Genomic DNA, 22,529 nt, shown 5'->3' with positions numbered 1-22,529 from the left:
CTAACTAAATGTCTCGCAGTACAGCGCATGCGCTGGCTCAGGCGAGACCTAAAGAGGTGACCTGGGTCCCCGTCGCGGGAGGCTCTGCGCCCTCACTCCAGGCACTATATATGCACAGCCCATGCGACAACAACTCCTGCTGTTTCCAGGGCTGACCCTTTCCATGAACAGCGTCCGGGTCAAACTCGTTCTCCTCTATCTCTTGAATTGATGATTTTAGTGGGAGGCCCTTTTCGGTTCACAAGTCAAGTTCTGGCTGACTACCTTATAGCAGTGACAGCTGTAAATACATATACGCCTTATCGTCTGCCTTGATTCTAGTCCGTTGCTAACTGGATCTGAGAGCCCATGGACCAGGGAGACAGGGAAACGGAGGGAGGTTAAAGAAAGTAAACTAAACTATTAGATTTTGTAGACATTCTGGAGAAGATGAACTGCACGGGCAGCCTGGAAAAACATTATTCGAAGCAGGTGGTGAGCTCTGCTCCTGTGAATCCTTCGAAATCTAGGCATCCCAGCGCTGTGCCCAGCGCGCTTGTGCCAAAACCCGAAACTGCCGTCTTTGAGCCGGCCTGCCTTTGACAAACTCTATGTTATGTCCTAGTCGGAAAGCCCATCACTTTTTTTAGGTCGAGCCTGGGCAGCGCATGCGCTGCTCTGGAGGCATGCTGTAGTCGAATATGGACTTTAGCTCCGCCCACTCTCTAACCATATTTATCATTGGCTTGTGCCATTGTTCCTTGTAAATGCTGGCTTCTGATTCATTAAAAGGCTTGCTAGCCCCTCCTTAGTACCACCTTCTCTTCATTTGTAACCTCCATGAGGACAGGCCCTCCTACATCTGTTACATGGGAGGTCTTTTTTAGTCTGTAAGCACTATTTTCTGTAATGAGTGTCTCCTACTGCAGGCACAGCATGCTTTCCTGAAACATTCAGCGCGCCATGCAAGCTGTCACTTTCCAAGCAGTCCAGGACAATGGCGGCCGCTTCTTTGAATAGGTCTCACATTTACAAGAGATGGAGTGATTGGCCCTGTAAATAACAATGCCTTTTATTTATGTGTTAATTATCATAACTGATAAGTAAAAGGCATTGTCATTTACAATGCCAATACCTTAAACTCTCGCAAATGCGAGACCTATTGCATTGCAAATACTTGTTTTTATTTGCAGCGCACCCACACAGGACAATGGCGGCCGCTTTTCTTATAAAGCGCTATGCCGCTCTAACTTGCATGCTGAGCGCGGCGTCTGCATTAGGCGGCTTCTACTTCGGGGACACCGCGCTCAGTTTCATTTTTTTTAGGTCTCCCAAACCTGCGTTGCAGCGCGCATGCGCTGCTCGCTCTGCGAGGCTTCTTGTAATCTGGATATTTCAGAAGTGGAGTTGAAGCCACGCCCATCATTTTGATTGGCTGGTGTCACCGTGTATGCTAAACGCTGGCTCAGAATGAGGCTTTTTTGTTACCGCCCTGTCTCCTTCTCGGACGGCCCATCCGAACTGGATGTTTTACTTGCGGCGATATATATACATTCTCCTTTAACTAATGGGTAAGCACTATTTTTTTTCAGTCGCTTGTTTCAGTCGCCTTTGACAAGAGAAATCGCGATGCAAATATAAACAAGCGGCTGTTCGCCTAATGGCGACAGCTTGTTTTTAATGTTTCCCTAACCTTGGACTCTCCCGCACCCTTAGATATCCCCAGAAACTACATGACGCACGCCCCCGCCGTTTCTTGTTTAATTAATGTGCTTGGGTGCTGCGCTGACACGGCGCCCTGTTTTATGGGGGGGTTTTTCTTCATGTTTCCCTAACCTCGAACTCTCCCCGGAAATCATATGACACACGCTGCTCTCCTGCAAGTCCTCTCTCCAGATGGCGAGTTGCAGATAAGCAGATGGGAGACATCACATGAATGAGGCCTTTTAGCTCGAGAAAAGAAAGGGTGTTTGGCGTTCATGCACCTTGACATAATCCCATTTGTTTGTTTCGGGGGGCTGTGCCGTGGAGAGACTGCAGCCCAGGACTGGGATGACGTAATGGCCGAGGTGATTTTAGCTCCTGGTGGGAGTTTGATGGGAACAGAAAGGACCCGTGTGCACTATTGTTGTGTGTCAGACTTACCAAACATAGCCAGTGCCATGGTAAGGCTTTAGGTTCAGCGCGTGATAAATGGAGTTCCTCAAAAACAAAAATATAAAGTGCTACATAAAAATAATGTAAGAGTAATATAGGCAAAAAATCTCGGATAAAAGATTCTTACACATCGGTTCAAAAATAGGAAAAATATGGAGGACAGTAAATGAAGAGGGCTACTGGTATGGTAGATAAAAAGAGGGTGCACAGTCTCTGCGTTTATCACCATGCATGTAGGCATGCATAGTTTCCCACGTAATTAAAAAAAACAGTGTCATGACAGACAGTGGGATTATTTGGCATTAATGCGCCAATTGATAAGAGGACAAGTGACGTCAGAAGGTAAAATGCTATGTTCTCTCATGACAAAAGAGAGTAGAGAGGCCAGCGTGTTAAAATAAATGAGGAGCGCTTAAGTGCATGGGTTACTGAAATAGCTTCAGATGGTGTGCCTGCGATTGTGGAAGGGCAGGGGGTTAACTCAAGGCAGTGAAAATGGCATGTTAATTTCACATGTATAAAAAAACAGCTGGAGGCTAAAAGGATCGATTTAACTACTGGCCGACTTTCTTCTATAATACGCGCATGAAATGGGAATGTGAAATACAGGTAAATGTCTCGTGCAGTTATACAGCTGTGCGTAATAAAAATCACTAACAGCTGGAAATCGAGCACTCCTCCTCCAGCCAAATCTGTACTAAGATTCAGTGGACTAGACGTAGCGGGCTAAAATTAGCCAAAGTACACGCACATGGGCTCTGCCTGAGGAAACTATGGGAAGGAGCTCTCCTCAGACAGTTATACTGTCTCAGGCGACAGACACAAGCACTGTATCACACAGACTGTCACCGTCTCCGAATCAGTCACAAAGGCATCAGCCACTTCAGATACGATAAATATAAATTGTGCATCAGACTTACCAAACATAGTCGGTGCCATTGTAAGGCTTTACGTTCAGCGCGTGAAGACCAGCTGCCAATACGCAACAAGCATTTGCAATGCAATAGGGCTACTGGCATTACACCACGCTCAGTTTCTTTTTTTTTTTTTCAAACTTTCATACTAAGCGCGGAGCCTTTTTCAGGGACACCGTGGTTTTTTTTTTAGTTTGATACTGTGCGAGGCGTCCTCTTCAGGGACACTGCGCTCTGTTTCTTTTTTTTCTTTTCACTTTAATACTGAGCATGGTGCCCGCTTCAGGGACACTGTGCTCTGTTTCTTTTTTTTTTTTTCACTTTAAGACTGAGCGCAGCGCCTTTACGGACTCCGCACTCTGCAATAGGTATCGCTTATGCAAAGGTTTGAACTATTGGAATTGTAAATGACAATGCCTTTTAATATTATAAAAGGCATTGCCATTTACAATACCAATAGGGCAGAAGCTCGCAATTGCAAGACCTATTGCATTGTAAATGCTTGTTTTCTTCTTATTCCCTCACCCCATGCGTCATTGTTGCCTGTTATCGCTTGCCTCTCCTCCTCCACCTGTGTTGTTGCTTGACCATCTTTGATGCTTCCCCCTGTGTCGTGGCTTGCCTATTTTTACTTGCCCCGTGCCCCATCCCCTGCGTTGCTGGCCTATTTTCGCTTGCCCCGTGCTCCCTCCCCCTGCATTGCTTGCCCTTCCTTCCTTCTCTACCTGGGTCCTTGCTTGCTCGTCATTAATGCTTCCTCCCTCCCTGTGTCATTGTTTGCCTATTTTTGCTTGCCCCGTGCCCACTCCCCCGGCGTTGCTTGCTTTTCCTTCCTTCTCTACCTGCGTCCTTGCTTGCTCGTCATTAATGCTTCCCCCGTGTCGTTGCTGTCCCATTTGTGCTTGCCCCGTGCCCCCTCCCCCTGCATTGCTTGCCCTTCCTTCCTTCTCTACCTGCGTCCTTGCTTGCTCGTCATTAATGCTTCCCCCGTGTGTCGTTGCTTGCCTATTTTTGCTTGCCCTGCGCCCCCTCCCCGTGCGTTGCTTGCCTATTTTTGCTTGCCCTGTGCCCCCTCCCCTGCTTGTCCTTCCTTCCTTCTCTACCTGCGTCCTTGCTTGCTCGTCATTAATGCTTTCTCCCCCGTGTGTCGTTGCTTGCCTATTTTTGCTTGCCCTGTGCCCCCACCCCCTTCGTTGCTTGCCCTTCCTTCCTTCTCTACCTGCATCCTTGCTTGCTCGTCATTAATGCTTCCACCCCCCGTGTCGTTGCTTGCCAACTTTTGCTTGCCCCGTGCCCCCTCCCCCTGCGTTGCTTGCCCTTCCTTCCTCTCTACCTGCGTCCTTCCTTGCTCGTCATTAATGCTTCCTCCCCCCCGTGATGTTGCTCGCCTATTTTTGCTTGCCACATGCCCCCCGCGTTGCTTGCCTATTTTGCTTGCCCCGTGCTCCTTCCCGTGCGTTGCTTGCCTATTTTTGCTTTCCACGTGCTCCCTCCCTGTGCGTTGCTTGACTCTTCAAATACACTGAAAAGCCAATAGCTCTCACATATGAGAAACCACTTGACTTTGTCAATGTTCTATTTTTCGGTCTAGCCTAGCGCAGCGTGCATGCGCTGCACTGCAAGGCTTCTTGTAATTACCCTAAACTACTCTGTGTAAGTCTGACTCCCATCACGCATTGGGTTGGCTTTTGGGTGTGTCATTTTGTAATCAGTGCCTGCAAATGGCTAAAGGTTGGTCCTAAGGGTATCAGAGATATCTTTTTAACTCACGAGGCAACAACGCTTCAGCCACTGCCTCAAACTGACCATAAATCAAGTCAATGACAGATCGCATCAAGCGGCCATTGTCAACAAATGACAGCCCTCCACCTCTCCCCTGAATGGAAGGCTGGATGGCGTAATTACAGGTGGTAAAATCAGGGATTCTTTTCACTACCCCCTCCCTCACTGAACTCTAAACACTGTAGGCTACAGATGCCTGTTAACCAGACACCACCCCTCCCCCCCCCCCCTCTAAAAGGAGAGCTCGACCAGTCCCTCAGCAAAAGTCATTTGACGGCCTGACAGAGACTAAAGCTGAAAAGGGAATGCTTGGGAAAATCTGCTCTCAAAATGTAGATTTGATAGCACATCCAGACATGCTCAGCACAGCCCCTATCATCAAGTAATTCTTGACAACATATCACATCCATTAGTTAAAAGGACTTTGAACGCTAGAGGCTAGCAGGGGAAAGAGGGCATTACTAGAGGCTGTACCACGTGATCTCTGTAGTTATTCCTGGTCCACCGGCTGCGGATACTATTCACTAAAAACATTAAGAAATGCACTTATCTGGTCGCAGCCTCACGGCACCTCCGTGCCTGGTGTGGGTGGTTTGGGTGAGGGGAGTGGGGAGTGGGTGCCATCCTCACAGCACCTCTGTGCCTGGTCTGGATGGTTTGGGTGAGGGGAGTGGGGAGTGGGTGCCATCCTCACGGCACCTCCATGCCTGGTCTGGATGGTTTGGGTGAGGGGAGTGGGTGCCATCCTCACAGCACCTCTGTGCCTGGTCTGGATGGTTTGGGTGAGGGGAGTGGGGAGTGGGTGCCATCCTCACGGCACCTCCGTGCCTGGTCTGGATGGTTTGGGTGAGGGGAGTTGGTGCCATCCTCACAGCACCTCTGTGCCTGGTCTGGATGGTTTGGGTGAGGGGAGTGGGGAGTGGCTGCCATCCTCACGGCACCTCCGTGCCTGGTCTGGATGGTTTGGGTGAGGGGAGTGGGGAGTGGGTAACATCCTCACAGCACCTCCCTGCCTGGTGTGGGTGGTTTGGGTGAGGGGAGTGGGGAGTGGGTGCCATCCTCACAGCACCTCCGTGCCTGGTCTGGGTGGTTTGGGTGAGGGGAGTGGGTGCCATCCTCACGGCACCTCCGTGCCTGGTCTGGATGGTTTGGGTGAGGGGAGTGGGTGCCATCCTCACAGCACCTCCGTGCCTGGTCTGGATGGTTTGGGTGAGGGGAGTGGGGAGTGGGTGCCATCTTCACAGCACCTCTGTGCCTGGTCTGGATGGTTTGGGTGAGGGGAGTGGGGAGTGGGTGACATCCTCACAGCACCTCCCTGCCTGGTGTGGGTGGTTTGGGTGAGGGGAGTGGGCAGTGGGTGCCATCCTCACAGCACCTCCGTGGCTGGTCTGGGTGGTTTGGGTGAGGGGAGTGGGGAGTGGGTGCCATCCTCACAGCACCTCCCTGCCCGGTCTGGGTGGTTTGGGTGAGGGGAGTGGGGAGTGGGTGCCATCCTCACAGCACCTCCGTGCCTGGTCTGGGTGGTTTGGGTGGGGGGAGTGGGGAGTCGGTGCCATCCTGACAGCACCTACCTGCCTGGTCTGGGTGGTTTGGGTGAGGGGAGTGGGGAGTGGGTGCCATCCTCACAGCACCTCCCTGCCTGGTGTGGGTGGTTTGGGTGAGGGGAGTGGGTGCCATCCTCACAGTACCTCCGTGCCTGGTCTGGATGGTTTGGGTGAGAGGAGTGGGGAGTGGGTGCCATCCTCACAGCACCTCCGTGCCTGGTGTGGGTGGTTTGGGTGAGGGGAGTGGGTGCCACCTTCACAGCACCTCCGTGCCTGGTGTGGGTGGTTTGGGTGAGGGGAGTGGGTGCCATCCTCACAGCACCTCCGTGCCTGGTGTGGGTGGTTTGGGTGAGGGGAGTGGGTGCCATCCTCACAGCACCTCCCTGCCCGGTGTGGGTGGCAGCCTCTCAGTGTCTCCATGCCTGGTGTGGGGTGATGGATGGCAGCCTCTGGGCGCCTCGACGTCTGGTGTTGTCGGCCTCTGGGCGCCTCGAGGCCTGGGGTCAGCAGTTTCTCTTCCTCCTGCAGTTCCCAGCAGCTCTAGGACAAAGTTCCCCGATGATGCAAACACGCCTCGGAGGCGCCTTTGATCTCGTGGTGTTTTTTTCAGCCCAGTGGGAAGCAAAGGCCAGGAGGAAGCAGCCAGGCCTCGTGCTGCTGAGGCAGGGGTGAGGTTGGGTTGAGTGAGTGCCTCCATCGGGTCAGGGGTCAGGCCTTCATCCTATGCGTGTGGGTAACGATGACCCACCGCGTGCCCCAGGGTGCGATGCCCACGCACTGTACCCAGGGCAAAGGTGTCTGAAGCTTGCGGTGCCGATCCCTTCAGGGGTGACACAAGGTGAATGGACAGCGTTAGGGGTGACACGGGGTGAATGAATAGCTTCTGGGGTGACACAATGTAAATGGACAGTTTCTGGGGTGACACAATGTGAATGGACAGCTTTAGGGGTGATACAAGGTGAATGGACTGCTTTAGGGGTGACACAAGGTGAATGAACAGCTTCTGGGGTGACACAAGGTAAATGGACAGCTTTAGGGGTGACACAAGGTACATGGACAACTTTAGGGATGACAGAAGGTAAATGGACAGCGTTAGGGATGACACTAGGTGAATGGACAGCTTTAGGGGTGACACAAGGTGAATGAATAGCTATAGGGGTGACACAAGGTGAATGGACAGCTTCAGGGGTGACACAAGGTACATGGACAACTTTAGGGATGACAGAAGGTAAATGGACAGCGTTAGGGATGACACTAGGTGAATGGACAACTTTAGGGGTGACACAAGGTGAATGAATAGCTATAGGGGTGACACAAGGTGAATTGACAGCTTCAGGGGTGACACAAGGTGAATGAAGAGCTTTAGGGGTGACACAAGATGAATGGACAGCTTTGGGGGTGACACAAGTGAATGGGGAATTGACAGCTATAGGGGTGACACAAGGTAAATGAACAGCTTTCGGGGTGACACAAGGAGAATGAACAGCTATAGGGTTGACACAAGGAGAATGGGGAATGGACATATTTCGGGGTGACGGGTTCATGAGAGGGGGCGCGATAGGTCTGCGGAGGCATTTGGTTTATTAGGAGAGTGAACATGAGTGGGGGGAGTGGGACTCCCGTGTGAGGAGAGCGCACAAGAGCACACATCCTGCCGTCTTGACACAGGCACACAGTGCCACCCGCCGGCTCAGAAGCTCACCCCACGGGAGGGACAGAGCCCCGTGTCCACTGTCCCTTCCCCTTGTGCTCTTTTGAAGGAGTCTCGTCTTTTGTGCACTCTTTGAAGATTGTTGTCTGCCTTCCTTGTTTTCCTCTGTAGCATTGAATCTTCTCTGTTGTTTTTGTTTCCCAGTATGAAGACCTGTCCGGCGTGAGCGGGGCCTGTGCGGAAAATGTCCACGCTGTCAGTGACGAATGTCAGCCATTTCGGTCAGGGTGAGAGCTTTGTGTGGGGTGCACGGGTGTCTTCCTAGCACAGAGTGTGGATGTGTTGTATTATCTGGGCCTCAGAGCAGAGGGGCTCTCCCACCCCGGGCTCTGCCCCCCACAGGGACAAAGATTGCAGTGAACTGTATATAGCGCTTTCCTAGCGCCGACCAAGCTCCAGCGTGCTCTCGGATGGCAGAGGAAGAGGCCCCCCATTTGTTGTGTAGTTTGTCGATTGATCCTTTCTGAAGAGTTGTGTGTGGGCAGAGTGTGGAGTTTGCCTGAGGCCTAGCGGCATGGAGTGAAGCAGGGGCGTGGCTCCCCTGGTGCAATCGGCGCAGTGCACCGGGGCCCAGAGGTCCAGCACGGCCTGCAGCAGCTGAGGGCATCACAGAAGCTGCCTGTGCCCGGGATTCAGGGCGGTGGAGGGGCCCCAAGGCTGCAGTCCAGCTTAGGGACATACACATTGGAAGGACCCCCGAGGTCTGCTCACTCCCGCTGCCCTCCAGCTCCCACTGGCGGCTGGAGATGGGATCCCGGCGCAGCCCAGTGCCCCTCCCCTTTGTACCCACTAATTCCCGAGCATCAGTGCACCCCACACCGGGTGGGGCTGCTCCCTCCTGACCCGTAGCTCTCAAAGGCTGCCCCTTCACTCACAGCTCTGCTGAGCCCCCTCAGCCCTGACCTGCGGGCCTTCCTACATCTGGACACACCAAGGCGCACACACTGCTCCTCCAATGGACACCTGTCCAGTCCCGAAGGTCTGGTCACATCAAACCGTACACACAGCTCCGCTGATGCCCTTTGACCTATTCAGCTAGACACAATTCCCGAATGCACATTGGTCCTGCCTTCTTCACATCATTCCACGCATTTGCACTGACGCACTCTGTCCCCGCATCCACCTCTGCATAGAGCTCTCTGTCCCCGCATCCACCTCTGCACCTCTCTGTCCCCGCATCCACCTCCGCACCTCTCTGTCCCCGCATCCACCTCTGCACAGAGCTCTCTGTCCCCGCATCCACCTCTGCACAGAGCTCTGTCCCCGCATCCACCTCTGCACAGAATTCTCTGTCCCCGCATCCACCTCTGCACAGAGCTCTCTGTCCCCGCATCCACCTCTGCACAGAGCTCTCTGTCCCCGCATCCACCTCTGCACAGAGCTCTCTGTCCCCGCATCCACCTCTGCACAGAGCTCTCTGTCCCCGCATCCACCTCTGCACAGAGCTCTCTGTCCCCGCATCCACCTCTGCACCTCTCTGTCCCCGCACCCACCTCTGCACAGAGCTCTCTGTCCCCGCACCCACCTCTGCACAGAGCTCTCTGTCCCCGCATCCACCTCTGCACAGAGCTCTCTGTCCCCGCATCCACCTCTGCACAGAGCTCTCTGTCCCCGCATCCACCTCTGCACAGAGCTCTCTGTCCCCGCATCCACCTCTGCACAGAGCTCTCTGTCCCCGCATCCACCTCTGCACAGAGCTCTCTGTCCCCGCATCCACCTCTGCACAGAGCTCTCTGTCCCCGCATCCACCTCTGCACAGAGCTCTGTCCCCGCATCCACCTCTGCACAGAGCTCTCTGTCCCCGCATCCACCTCTGCACAGAGCTCTGTCCCCGCATCCACCTCTGCACAGAGCTCTCTGTCCCCGCATCCACCTCTGCACAGAGCTCTCTGTCCCCGCATCCACCTCTGCACAGAGCTCTCTGTCCCCGCACCCACCTCTGCACAGAGCTCTCTGTCCCCGCATCCACCTCTGCACCTCTCTGTCCCCGCATCCACCTCTGCACAGAGCTCTCTATCCTCGCATCCACCTCTGCACAGAGCTCTGTCCCCGCATCCACCTCTGCACCTCTCTGTCCCCGCATCCACCTCTGCACCTCTCTGTCCCCGCATCCACCTCTGCACAGAGCTCTCTGTCCCCGCATCCACCTCCGCACAGAGCTCTGTCCCCGCATCCACCTCTGCACAGAGCTCTGTCCCCGCATCCACCTCTGCACCTCTCTGTCCCCGCATCCACCTCCGCACCTCTTTGTCCCCGCATCCACCTCTGCACCTCTCTGTCCCCGCATCCACCTCTGCACAGAGCTCTCTGTCCCCGCATCCACCTCTGCACAGAGCTCTCTGTCCCCGCATCCACCTCTGCACAGAGCTCTGTCCCCGCATCCACCTCTGCACAGAGCTCTCTGTCCCCGCATCCACCTCTGCACAGAGCTCTGTCCCCGCATCCACCTCTGCACAGAGCTCTCTGTCCCCGCATCCACCTCTGCACAGAGCTCTGTCCCCGCATCCACCTCTGCACAGAGCTCTGTCCTCGCATCCACCTCTGCACCTCTCTGTCCCCGCATCCACCTCTGCACCTCTCTGTCCCCGCATCCACCTCTGCACAGAGCTCTCTGTCCTCGCATCCACCTCTGCACAGAGCTCTGTCCCCGCATCCACCTCTGCACCTCTCTGCCCCGCATCCACCTCTGCACCTCTCTGTCCCCGCATCCACCTCTGCACAGAGCTCTCTGTCCTCGCATCCACCTCTGCACAGAGCTCTGTCCCCGCATCCACCTCTGCACCTCTCTGTCCCCGCATCCACCTCTGCACCTCTCTGTCCCCGCATCCACCTCTGCACAGAGCTCTCTGTCCCCGCATCCACCTCTGCACAGAGCTCTGTCCCCGCATCCACCTCTGCACAGAGCTCTGTCCCCGCATCCACCTCTGCACCTCTCTGTCCCCGCATCCACCTCCGCACCTCTCTGTCCCCGCATCCACCTCTGCACAGAGCTCTCTGTCCTCGCATCCACCTCTGCACAGAGCTCTGTCCCCGCATCCACCTCTACACCTCTCTGTCCCCGCATCCACCTCTGCACCTCTCTGTCCCCGCATCCACCTCTGCACAGAGCTCTCTGTCCCCGCATCCACCTCTGCACAGAGCTCTGTCCCCGCTTCCACCTCTGCACAGAGCTCTGTCCCCGCATCCACCTCTGCACCTCTCTGTCCCCGCATCCACCTCCGCACCTCTCTGTCCCCGCATCCACCTCTGCACAGAGCTCTCTGTCCTCGCATCCACCTCTGCACAGAGCTCTCTGTCCCCGCATCCACCTCTGCACCTCTCTGTTCCCGCATCCACCTCTGCACAGAGCTCTCTGTCCTCGCATCCACCTCTGCACAGAGCTCTCTGTCCCCGCATCCACCTCTGCACCTCTCTGTTCCCGCATCCACCTCTGCACAGAGCTCTCTGTCCTCGCATCCACCTCTGCACCTCTCTGTCCCCGCATCCACCTCTGCACAGAGCTCTCTGTCCTCGCATCCACCTCTGCACAGAGCTCTGTCCCCGCATCCACCTCTGCACCTCTCTGTCCCCGCATCCACCTCTGCACCTCTCTGTCCCCGCATCCACCTCTGCACAGAGCTCTCTGTCCCCGCATCCACCTCTGCACAGAGCTCTGTCCCCGCATCCACCTCTGCACAGAGCTCTCTGTCCCCGCATCCACCTCTGCACAGAGCTCTCTGTCCCCGCATCCACCTCTGCACCTCTCTGTCCCCGCATCCACCTCTGCACAGAGCTCTCTGTCCCCGCATCCACCTCTGCACAGAGTTCTGTCCCCGCATCCACCTCTGCACCTCTCTGTCCCCGCATCCACCTCTGCACAGAGCTCTCTGTCCCCGCATCCACCTCTGCACAGAGCTCTCTGTCCCCGCATCCACCTCTGCACAGAGCTCTCTGTCCCCGCATCCACCTCTGCACAGAGCTCTGTCCCCGCATCCACCTCTGCACAGAGCTCTCTGTCCCCGCATCCACCTCTGCACAGAGCTCTGTCCCCGCATCCACCTCTGCACCTCTCTGCCCCGCATCCACCTCTGCACCTCTCTGTCCCCGCATCCACCTCTGCACAGAGCTCTCTGTCCTCGCATCCACCTCTGCACAGAGCTCTGTCCCCGCATCCACCTCTGCACCTCTCTGTCCCCGCATCCACCTCTGCACCTCTCTGTCCCCGCATCCACCTCTGCACAGAGCTCTCTGTCCCCGCATCCACCTCTGCACAGAGCTCTGTCCCCGCATCCACCTCTGCACAGAGCTCTGTCCCCGCATCCACCTCTGCACCTCTCTGTCCCCGCATCCACCTCCGCACCTCTCTGTCCCCGCATCCACCTCTGCACAGAGCTCTCTGTCCTCGCATCCACCTCTGCACAGAGCTCTGTCCCCGCATCCACCTCTACACCTCTCTGTCCCCGCATCCACCTCTGCACCTCTCTGTCCCCGCATCCACCTCTGCACAGAGCTCTCTGTCCCCGCATCCACCTCTGCACAGAGCTCTGTCCCCGCATCCACCTCTGCACAGAGCTCTCTGTCCCCGCATCCACCTCTGCACAGAGCTCTCTGTCCCCGCATCCACCTCTGCACCTCTCTGTCCCCGCATCCACCTCTGCACAGAGCTCTCTGTCCTCGCATCCACCTCTGCACAGAGCTCTCTGTCCCCGCATCCACCTCTGCACCTCTCTGTTCCCGCATCCACCTCTGCACAGAGCTCTCTGTCCTCGCATCCACCTCTGCACCTCTCTGTCCCCGCATCCACCTCTGCACAGAGCTCTCTGTCCTCGCATCCACCTCTGCACAGAGCTCTGTCCCCGCATCCACCTCTGCACCTCTCTGTCCCCGCATCCACCTCTGCACCTCTCTGTCCCCGCATCCACCTCTGCACAGAGCTCTCTGTCCCCGCATCCACCTCTGCACAGAGCTCTGTCCCCGCATCCACCTCTGCACAGAGCTCTCTGTCCCCGCATCCACCTCTGCACAGAGCTCTCTGTCCCCGCATCCACCTCTGCACCTCTCTGTCCCCGCATCCACCTCTGCACAGAGCTCTCTGTCCCCGCATCCACCTCTGCACAGAGTTCTGTCCCCGCATCCACCTCTGCACCTCTCTGTCCCCGCATCCACCTCTGCACAGAGCTCTCTGTCCCCGCATCCACCTCTGCACAGAGCTCTCTGTCCCCGCATCCACCTCTGCACAGAGCTCTCTGTCCCCGCATCCACCTCTGCACAGAGCTCTGTCCCCGCATCCACCTCTGCACAGAGCTCTCTGTCCCCGCATCCACCTCTGCACAGAGCTCTCTGTCCCCGCATCCACCTCTGCACAGAGCTCTCTGTCCCCGCATCCACCTCTGCACAGAGCTCTCTGTCCCCGCATCCACCTCTGCACAGAGCTCTGTCCCCGCATCCACCTCTGCACAGAGCTCTCTGTCTCCGCATCCACCTCTGCACAGAGCTCTGTCCCCGCATCCACCTCTGCACAGAGCTCTCTGTCCCCGCATCCACCTCTGCACAGAGCTCTGTCCCCGCATCCACCTCTGCCCAGAGTTCTCTGTCCCCGCATCCACCTCTGCACAGAGCTCTGTCCCCGCATCCACCTCTGCACAGAGCTCTCTGTCCCCGCATCCACCTCTGCACAGAGCTCTCTGTCCCCGCATCCACCTCTGCACAGAGCTCTCTGTCCCCGCATCCACCTCTGCACAGAGCTCTGTCCCCGCATCCACCTCTGCCCAGAGTTCTCTGTCCCCGCATCCACCTCTGCACAGAGCTCTGTCCCCGCATCCACCTCTGCACAGAGCTCTCTGTCCCCGCATCCACCTCTGCACAGAGCTCTCTGTCCCCGCATCCACCTCTGCACCTCTCTGTCCCCGCACCCACCTCTGCACAGAGCTCTCTGTCCCCGCATCCACCTCTGCACAGAGCTCTCTGTCCCCGCATCCACCTCTGCACAGAGCTCTCTGTCCCCGCATCCACCTCTGCACAGAGCTCTCTGTCACCGCACCCACCTCTGCACAGAGCGCCCTGAAGATCATCACTTGTAAGGAGTAGCGCTCGCTGGTGAACCACCCCTTGAGCACTGAGGGTCTTATGTACGAGCCCCTTGCACCGCAGGAGTGTAACTTTTTGCGACGCTCTGGTGGGACAGATTACAAATCCATATCTATGAGTTGACGCAAAGCCACTTTGAGTTTTTTCGCATGGCCTCGTAGATATGGAGCAAGGCAGAAGCGCTGCCTTGCCTTACTCTGCGTCTTGGAGGCGTTCCACGGGCGTTGCGGTCGGTGTTCCACACAACACCAGTGAATTTTAACGCTGCCCCAGATTTACGAGAGCATGTAAACCTGAGGATGCGCCAAAACCTTACACCTACCTGGGTGAGGCATCACGAGGAAAAATGTTTATTGCTCCTCCTTTTTTCCTTTTCTTATAAGTGCTGCACTCTGTACAAAAACAATCCTGCTGACAATACAGGCACTTGTACTATGGTGCAAGGGTGCCCGCGTTGGTGCTAGGCAGCCGAAACCGCACCAGTGCAGTGAAAAAGGACACAAACGTACTGTATTGCATTCCTGACCTCTCACTTTGATGTAGGACAGCGCAGCAAGGTGACTCACTGCGCTGCCCTATGCCAAAATCACAGGTGCAGTCTTCGATGGTGCAGCCTCTCTTTGCTGGTCCCTCGGTGCAGCAGGTGTAGTCTTCGACGGTGCAGCCTCTCTTTGCTGGTCCCTCAGTGCAGCAGGTGCAGCCTTCGATGGTGCAGCCTCTCTTTGCTGGTCCCTCGGTGCAGCAGGTGCAGTCTTCGATGGTGCAGACTCTCTTTGCTGGTCCCTCGGTGCAGCAGGTGCTGTCTTCGATGGTGCAGACTCTCTTTGCTGGTCCCTCGGTGCATCAGGTGCAGTCTTCGATGGTGCAGCCTCTCTTTGCTGGTCCCTCGGTGCAGCAGGTGCAGTCTTCGATGGTGCAGCCTCTCTTTGCTGGTCCCTCGGTGCAGCAGGTGCAGTTTTCGATGGTGCAGCCTCTCTTTGCTGGTCCCTCGGGTGCAGCAGGTGCAGTCTTCGATGGTGCAGCCTCTCTTTGCTCGTCCCTCAGTGCAGCAGGTGCAGTCTTCGATGGTGCACCCTCTATTTGCTGGTCCTTCAGTGCAGCAGGTGCATTCATTGGCGGTGCAGCCTCTCTTTGCTCGTCCCTCGGTGCAGCAGGTGCAGTCTTCGATGGTTCAGCCTCTCTTTGCTGGTCCCTCGGTGCAGCAGGTGCAGTCTTCGATGGTGCAGCTTCTCTTTGCTCGTCCCTCAGTGCAGCAGGTGCAGTCTTCGATGGTGCAGCCTCTCTTTGCTGGTCCCTCGGTGCAGCAGGTGCAGTCTTCGATGGTGCAGCCTCTCTTTGCTGGTCCCTCAGTGCAGCAGGTGCAGTCTTCGACGGTGCAGCCTCTCTTTGCTCGTCCCTCGGTGCAGCAGGTGCAGCCCGCATCGGTGCAGCCTCTCTTTGCTGGTCCCTCGGTGCAGTAGGTGCAGTCTTCGATGGTGCAGCCTCTCTTTGCTGGTCCCTTGTTGCAGCAGGTGCAGTCTTCGATGGTGCAGCCTCTCCTTGCTGGTCCCTCAATGCAGGAGGTGCAGTCTTCGATGGTGCAGCCTCTCTTTGCAGGTCCTTCGGTGCAGCAGTTGCAGTCTTCGATGGTGCAGCCTCTCTTCGCAGGTCCCTCGGTGCAGCAGGTACAGTCTTCGATGGTGCTGCCTCTCTTTGCTGGTCTCTCAGTGCAGCAGGTGCAGCCTCTCTTTGCTCGTCCTTCGGTGCAGCAGGTGCAGTCTTCGATGGTGCTGCCTCTCTTTGCTGGTCCCTCAGTGCAGCAGGTGCAGCCCGCATCGGTGAAGCCTCTCTTTGCTCGTCCCTCGGTGCAGCAGGTGCAGTCTTCAGTGGTGCAGCCTCTCTTTGCTCGTCCCTCGGTGCAGCAGGTGCAGTCTTCAATGGTGCTGCCTCTCTTTGCTCGTCCCTCGGTGCAGCAGGTGCAGTCTTCAATGGTGCACCCTCTCTTTGCTGGTCCCTTGGTGCAGCAGGTGCAGTCTTCGATGGTGCAGCCTCTCTTTGCTGGTCCTTCGGTGCAGCAGGTGCAGTCTTCGATGGTGCAGCCTCTCTCTGCTCGTCCCTCGGTGCAGCAGGTGCAGTCTTCGATGGTGCAGCCTCTCTTTGCTGGTCCCTCGGTGCAGCAGGTGCAGTCTTCGACGGTGCAGCCTCTCTTTGCTCGTCCCTCGGTGCAGCAGGTGCAGCCCGCATCGGTGCAGCCTCTCTTTGCTGGTCCCTCGGTGCAGTAGGTGCAGTCTTCGATGGTGCAGCCTCTCTTTGCTGGTCCCTTGTTGCAGCAGGTGCAGTCTTCGATGGTGAAGCCTCTCTTTGCTGGTCCCTCGGTGCAGCAGGTGCAGTCTTCGATGGTGCAGCCTCTCTTTGCTGGTCCCTCAGTGCAGCAGGTGCAGTCTTCGTTGGTGCAGCCTCTCCTTGCTGGTCCCTCAATGCAGGAGGTGCAGTCTTCGATGGTGCAGCCTCTCTTTGCAGGTCCTTCGGTGCAGCAGGTGCAGTCTTCGATGGTGCAGCCTCTCTTCGCAGGTCCCTCGGTGCAGCAGGTACAGTCTTCGATGGTGCTGCCTCTCTTTGCTGGTCTCTCAGTGCAGCAGGTGCAGCCTCTCTTTGCTCGTCCTTCGGTGCAGCAGGTGCAGTCTTCGATGGTGCTGCCTCTCTTTGCTGGTCCCTCAGTGCAGCAGGTGCAGCCCGCATCGGTGAAGCCTCTCTTTGCTCGTCCCTCGGTGCAGCAGGTGCAGTCTTCAGTGGTGCAGCCTCTCTTTGCTCGTCCCTCGGTGCAGCAGGTGCAGTCTTCGATGGTGCAGCCTCTCTTTGCTGGTCCCTCAGTGCAGCAGGTGCAGTCTTCGTTGGTGCAGCCTCTCCTTGCTGGTCCCTCAATGCAGGAGGTGCAGTCTTCGATGGTGCAGCCTCTCTTTGCAGGTCCTTCGGTGCAGCAGGTGCAGTCTTCGATGGTGCAGCCTCTCTTCGCAGGTCCCTCGGTGCAGCAGGTACAGTCTTCGATGGTGCTGCCTCTCTTTGCTGGTCTCTCAGTGCAGCAGGTGCAGCCTCTCTTTGCTCGTCCTTCGGTGCAGCAGGTGCAGTCTTCGATGGTGCTGCCTCTCTTTGCTGGTCCCTCAGTGCAGCAGGTGCAGTCTTCAGTGGTGCAGCCTCTCTTTGCTCGTCCCTCGGTGCAGCAGGTGCAGTCTTCGATGGTGCAGCCTCTCTTTGCTGGTCCCTCAGTGCAGCAGGTGCAGTCTTCGTTGGTGCAGCCTCTCCTTGCTGGTCCCTCAATGCAGGAGGTGCAGTCTTCGATGGTGCAGCCTCTCTTTGCAGGTCCTTCGGTGCAGCAGGTGCAGTCTTCGATGGTGCAGCCTCTCTTCGCAGGTCCCTCGGTGCAGCAGGTACAGTCTTCGATGGTGCTGCCTCTCTTTGCTGGTCTCTCAGTGCAGCAGGTGCAGCCTCTCTTTGCTCGTCCTTCGGTGCAGCAGGTGCAGTCTTCGATGGTGCTGCCTCTCTTTGCTGGTCCCTCAGTGCAGCAGGTGCAGCCCGCATCGGTGAAGCCTCTCTTTGCTCGTCCCTCGGTGCAGCAGGTGCAGTCTTCAGTGGTGCAGCCTCTCTTTGCTCGTCCCTCGGTGCAGCAGGTGCAGTCTTCGATGGTGCAGCCTCTCTTTGCTGGTCCCTCAGTGCAGCAGGTGCAGTCTTCGTTGGTGCAGCCTCTCCTTGCTGGTCCCTCAATGCAGGAGGTGCAGTCTTCGATGGTGCAGCCTCTCTTTGCAGGTCCTTCGGTGCAGCAGGTGCAGTCTTCGATGGTGCAGCCTCTCTTCGCAGGTCCCTCGGTGCAGCAGGTACAGTCTTCGATGGTGCTGCCTCTCTTTGCTGGTCTCTCAGTGCAGCAGGTGCAGCCTCTCTTTGCTCGTCCTTCGGTGCAGCAGGTGCAGTCTTCGATGGTGCTGCCTCTCTTTGCTGGTCCCTCAGTGCAGCAGGTGCAGCCCGCATCGGTGAAGCCTCTCTTTGCTCGTCCCTCGGTGCAGCTGGTGCAGTCTTCAGTGGTGCAGCCTCTCTTTGCTCGTCCCTCGGTGCAGCAGGTGCAGTCTTCAATGGTGCTGCCTCTCTTTGCTCGTCCCTCGGTGCAGCAGGTGCAGTCTTCAATGGTGCACCCTCTCTTTGCTGGTCCCTTGGTGCAGCAGGTGCAGTCTTCGATGGTGCAGCCTCTCTTTGCTGGTCCTTCGGTGCAGCAGGTGCAGTCTTCGATGGTGCAGCTTCTCTTTGCTCGTCCCTCGGTGCAGCAGGTGCAGTCTTCGATGGTGCAGCCTCTCTTTGCTGGTCCCTCGGTGCAGCAGGTGCAGTCTTCAATGGTGCTGCCTCTCTTTGCTCGTCCCTCGGTGCAGCAGGTGCAGTCTTCAATGGTGCACCCTCTCTTTGCTGGTCCCTTGGTGCAGCAGGTGCAGTCTTCGATGGTGCAGCTTCTCTTTGCTGGTCCTTTGGTGTGCAGCAGGTGTAGTCTTCGATGGTGCAGCCTCTCTTTGCTGGTCCCTTAGTGCAGCAGGTGCAGTCTTCGATGGTGCACCCTCTCTTTACTGGTCCCTCGGTGCAGCAGGTGCAGTCTTCGATGGTGCAGCCTCTCTTTGCTGGTCCTTAGGTGCAGCAGGTGCAGTCTTCGATGGTGCAGCCTCTCTTTGCTCGTCCCTCGGTGCAGCAGGTGCAGTCTTCGATGGTGCAGCCTCTCTTTGCTGGTCCCTCGGTGCAGCAGGTGCAGTCTTCGATGGTGCAGCCTGTCTTTGCTCGTCCCTCAGTGCAGCAGGTGCAGTCTTCGATGGTGCACCCTCTCTTTGCTGGTCCTTCAGTGCAGCAGGTGCATTCATTGGCGGTGCAGCCTCTTTGCTCGTCCCTCGGTGCAGCAGGTGCAGTCTTCGATGGTGCAGCCTCTCTTTGCTGGTCCCTCGGTGCAGCAGGTGCAGTCTTCAGTGGTGCAGCCTCTCTTTGCTGGTCCTTCGGTGCAGCAGGTGCAGCCCGCATCGGTGCAGCCTCTCTTTGCTCGTCCCTCGGTGCAGCAGGTGCAGTCTTAGATGGTGCAGCCTCTCTTTGCTGGTCCCTTGGTGCAGCAGGTGCAGTCTTTGATGGTGCAGCCTCTCTTTGCTGGTCCTTCGGTGCAGCAGGTGCAGTCTTCGATGGTGCAGCCTCTCTTTGCTCGTCCCTTGGTGCAGCAGGTGCAGTCTTCGATGGTGCAGCCTCTCTTTGCTGGTCCCTCGGTGCAGCAGGTGCAGTCTTCAATGGTGCAGCCTCTCTTTGCTGGTCCCTTGGTGCAGCAGGTGCAGTCTTTGATGGTGCAGCCTCTCTTTGCTGGTCCTTCGGTGCAGCAGGTGCAGTCTTCGATGGTGCAGCCTCTCTTTGCTCGTCCCTCGGTGCAGCAGGTGCAGTCTTCGATGGTGCAGCCTCTCTTTGCTGGTCCCTCGGTGCAGCAGGTGCAGTCTTCAATGGTGCTACCTCTCTTTGCTCGTCCCTCGGTGCAGCAGGTGCAGTCTTTGATGGTGCAGCATCTCTTTGCTGGTCCTTCGGTGCAGCAGGTGCAGTCTTCGATGGTGCAGCCTCTCTTTGCTGGTCCCTTGGTGCAGCAAGGAAGTCTTTCTTTGGTCCTTCTTTGAAGTCCTTGGAGATCTGAGGTGTGGGTGCCAGGGGTGCCCTCATTCTGCCTGAAACGTGCCCTCAAGGCAGGCTGCGGTTGGTAGTCAGTGAGCTACCATGTTTCTTCTCACCTGGTGACTACTTCCTGTCAAGTGGGCATCTGGCTATTCCAGGATGCACTATTCTGTCCACTCTTAAGATGGCGAGATCCCTTTCTCCGTGTTCAGGCCTCTCTAGCCCACCAGTGGGATGTGGCTACTTCAGGGTTACACACCCCTGAGGAAACTGGTTTGGCAACTGGTTTCTCCTCTCTGCTCCCGTGCCAGCCTGTCTGCCTAAACATTGGGGCTCCCTAGTGTGACATTTGCCCTTAAAGTGTGCCTCTCCTTTGAAGCTTGCCTTTTGGGCTAACACATAAGTAGCTTCCAACAGGAGAGAGCTACACCTCCCTGACCTGTACTCCCTCATTGTTTCCCTTCCTGAGAGTCATTGGCACGTCTCTCCAGGAGGGCAGAAAGCTGTCTCTCGGAACAGGTTCCATGTGTGCCGAGGAAGGCACAGAAGTTTTAAAGGCAACAAAGAGGCAGCTTTGCTAAAGCTGCGCTCTGCAGCAAGCTACATTCATTTCGACTCGAGATACAAGTTGGGCTTAAGGTGACAAGTTGTTTGAGACCTTACAGTGTTCACTTTGGTAGCAATGCTCAGGAGTTAGCGCGGCTGAGTGGTCAGCGTGTAATCCTGTAGTTGCCAATTAGCTGAAAAGTAGTTTTACGTGTTTTACTGTCAGGCCATGCAAAGTAAATGTCTGGCCTGTGCCATATGGGGCACCCTGCTTGTAGGGGTCGGTAGATTAAGATAAAACCAGAACTACCCAAATGTCCTTGCGAACCGTAGGAATCTAAGTAAAACCTGTACAATTGTTCGTATGGACCTCATTTTCAGCATTTATCTGTAATGCAGCCCAGTCGCTGTTATGGTTAGAACCAGGGAAGATCAGGACATTCGTTAGGTTTCAGTCATCAGAACAGTATTTTTCACACATTGTAGAACAAAAAATGAATCAATATGATGTGTAGAGTGAACCACAAGTGAAATACCACAACCACGAAAACAGGTGAATATGTACAAGGTTTATTGGTTTGGCAAACATCCATATAATGTACTATTTCTAGACAACACAGCAGCACCCTGTTGAGGTCATTTACTGCTGCAATCATCAGTGGTTTGTCTGCAGAGGTATCAACGGCGTTTCGACCTTATTAAAATGAAAGGGTTTCTTCAGGACAAGGAATAACCAGTGGAAACTGATCTCCTAGAAGAATAACCGGGGAAGATCCTCATGGGAGCCTAGTCCCAGGTACCTCTGTATGGGCCGTATAACAGGTAATGAATGCTCGCAGGGCATAGCCCGTGATATGACAATGGCGCACTTCATAGTAGGGAAACGGCCTCTGCAATAGGAGCACAAGTATGTGTAGAGCGGCCCAATGGACAGTCAATGTCATGCAGGAATTAGGTCCATATAAACAGCAACTGCAAGTATGGCGCCTACTTCAATGCGAGGTGCAGAGCTCATAGCATCCTTATGGGTGGGAGTGGCCATGGGAACGTGGCTCCGGCCCAGGGAGAACTAGCGTTCAAGGAGCGATCAAGGATCTGGCTCCAACCATAACAGTGATTATGCTTTAGGGCTTGGTAGGCCTGCCAGAGGGAGACGTACACAGATGTACAAGAGAAGTCATGGCCCTGGCATTGCTTTGAATGCTAAGTCAGGCTCGCAGTGCACAACTGCTCCACCAGTCTGCAGTGGCGGACTGGGGGGGACTCGTTTTACATGTCCTGGATACCGGGGTACCATTTACTAGGGACTAGTAGGTAAGTTAGCCATTTTTAATTGGATACAACCAATTCAACATACACTTCAGGGCACGGGCACTGAGGTCTGATTAGCAAGCCTCATTGTACTCTGAGTCGAAAAACCAGGAGCATCCGTTGAAATACCTGGGGGTGACCGTACGAAAATAGTCATTTCCTTACACCTATATTGAGCACAACCAACATTTTGTGACTCCCGGTGGTGCTGAGGAGAGGGGGTGTATCAGTGCAGCAGATGCAGTAGCACCGGGGCATGTGGGGCGAGAGGCCTACTGCACTCAAGCTTGGGAGGTCCTTTTCCCCCAGTCTTAGGGTGGTGGGGGCAGTTTCCCAGATTGCATTAGGCCCCCAGGCACCTTTGCAACCTTAGAGATTTACTTTACCTGAGTGTTTCGCACTGGTGACCCTGGACCCCCAACAGTTTTTTGATTGTCCCAGAGACTAATTCTTTCAATAAATGCCAATTCAGGGACAGCCACAGGTGGGTATCCTGGCAAAAGGGAGATGGAAAGAGGTCAGAAATCAGTTAGCAGAAAATATGATATACGGCTTGTGCGACTAAAATTCTCTTGAGGATCGTGGCAACAGTTTGAGATGTCACAGGGGCTGACATTGATCCGGATTGATGTCACAGGGGCTGACATTGATCCGGATTGATGTCACAGGGGCTGACATTGATCCAGATTGATGTCACGGGCTGACATTGATCCGGATTGATGTCACAGGGGCTGACATTGATCCGGATTGATGTCACAGGGGCTGACATTGATCCGGATTGATGTCACAGGGGCTGACATTGATCCGGATTGATGTCACAGGGGCTGACATTGATCCGGATTGATGTCACAGGGGCTGACATTGATCCGGATTGATGTC

General features: G+C 55.8%; 1 protein-coding gene across 25 annotated transcripts in view; it reads left to right on the top strand.

The window, feature by feature from the left end:
• Positions 1–22,529, top strand: part of NR1H3 (nuclear receptor subfamily 1 group H member 3) — a 475,049-nt gene that overhangs the window by 283,425 nt on the left and 169,095 nt on the right. For 11 of the 25 annotated variants that reach the window (XM_085646590.1, XM_085646587.1, XM_085646586.1 and 8 more), the window contains one exon: positions 8,232–8,314. The exons of 8 other annotated variants lie outside the window; for them this stretch is intronic. In XM_085646590.1, coding sequence (XP_085502716.1) covers positions 8,272–8,314 — 43 coding nt within the window. In that variant the 5' untranslated portion in view covers positions 8,232–8,271. The remainder of the gene's footprint in view (positions 1–8,231; positions 8,315–22,529) is intronic. 6 more of the 25 variants (XM_085646596.1, XM_085646594.1, XM_085646593.1 and 3 more) reach the window with 3 other exon arrangements.

Source organism: Triturus cristatus, chromosome 3_1 (genome assembly GCF_964204655.1).
Source record: "Triturus cristatus chromosome 3_1, aTriCri1.1, whole genome shotgun sequence".
NCBI lineage: Eukaryota > Metazoa > Chordata > Amphibia > Caudata > Salamandridae > Triturus > Triturus cristatus.
Note: the sequence above shows the minus strand (reverse complement) of the source record. Positions and strands in the feature narration are given on the sequence as shown.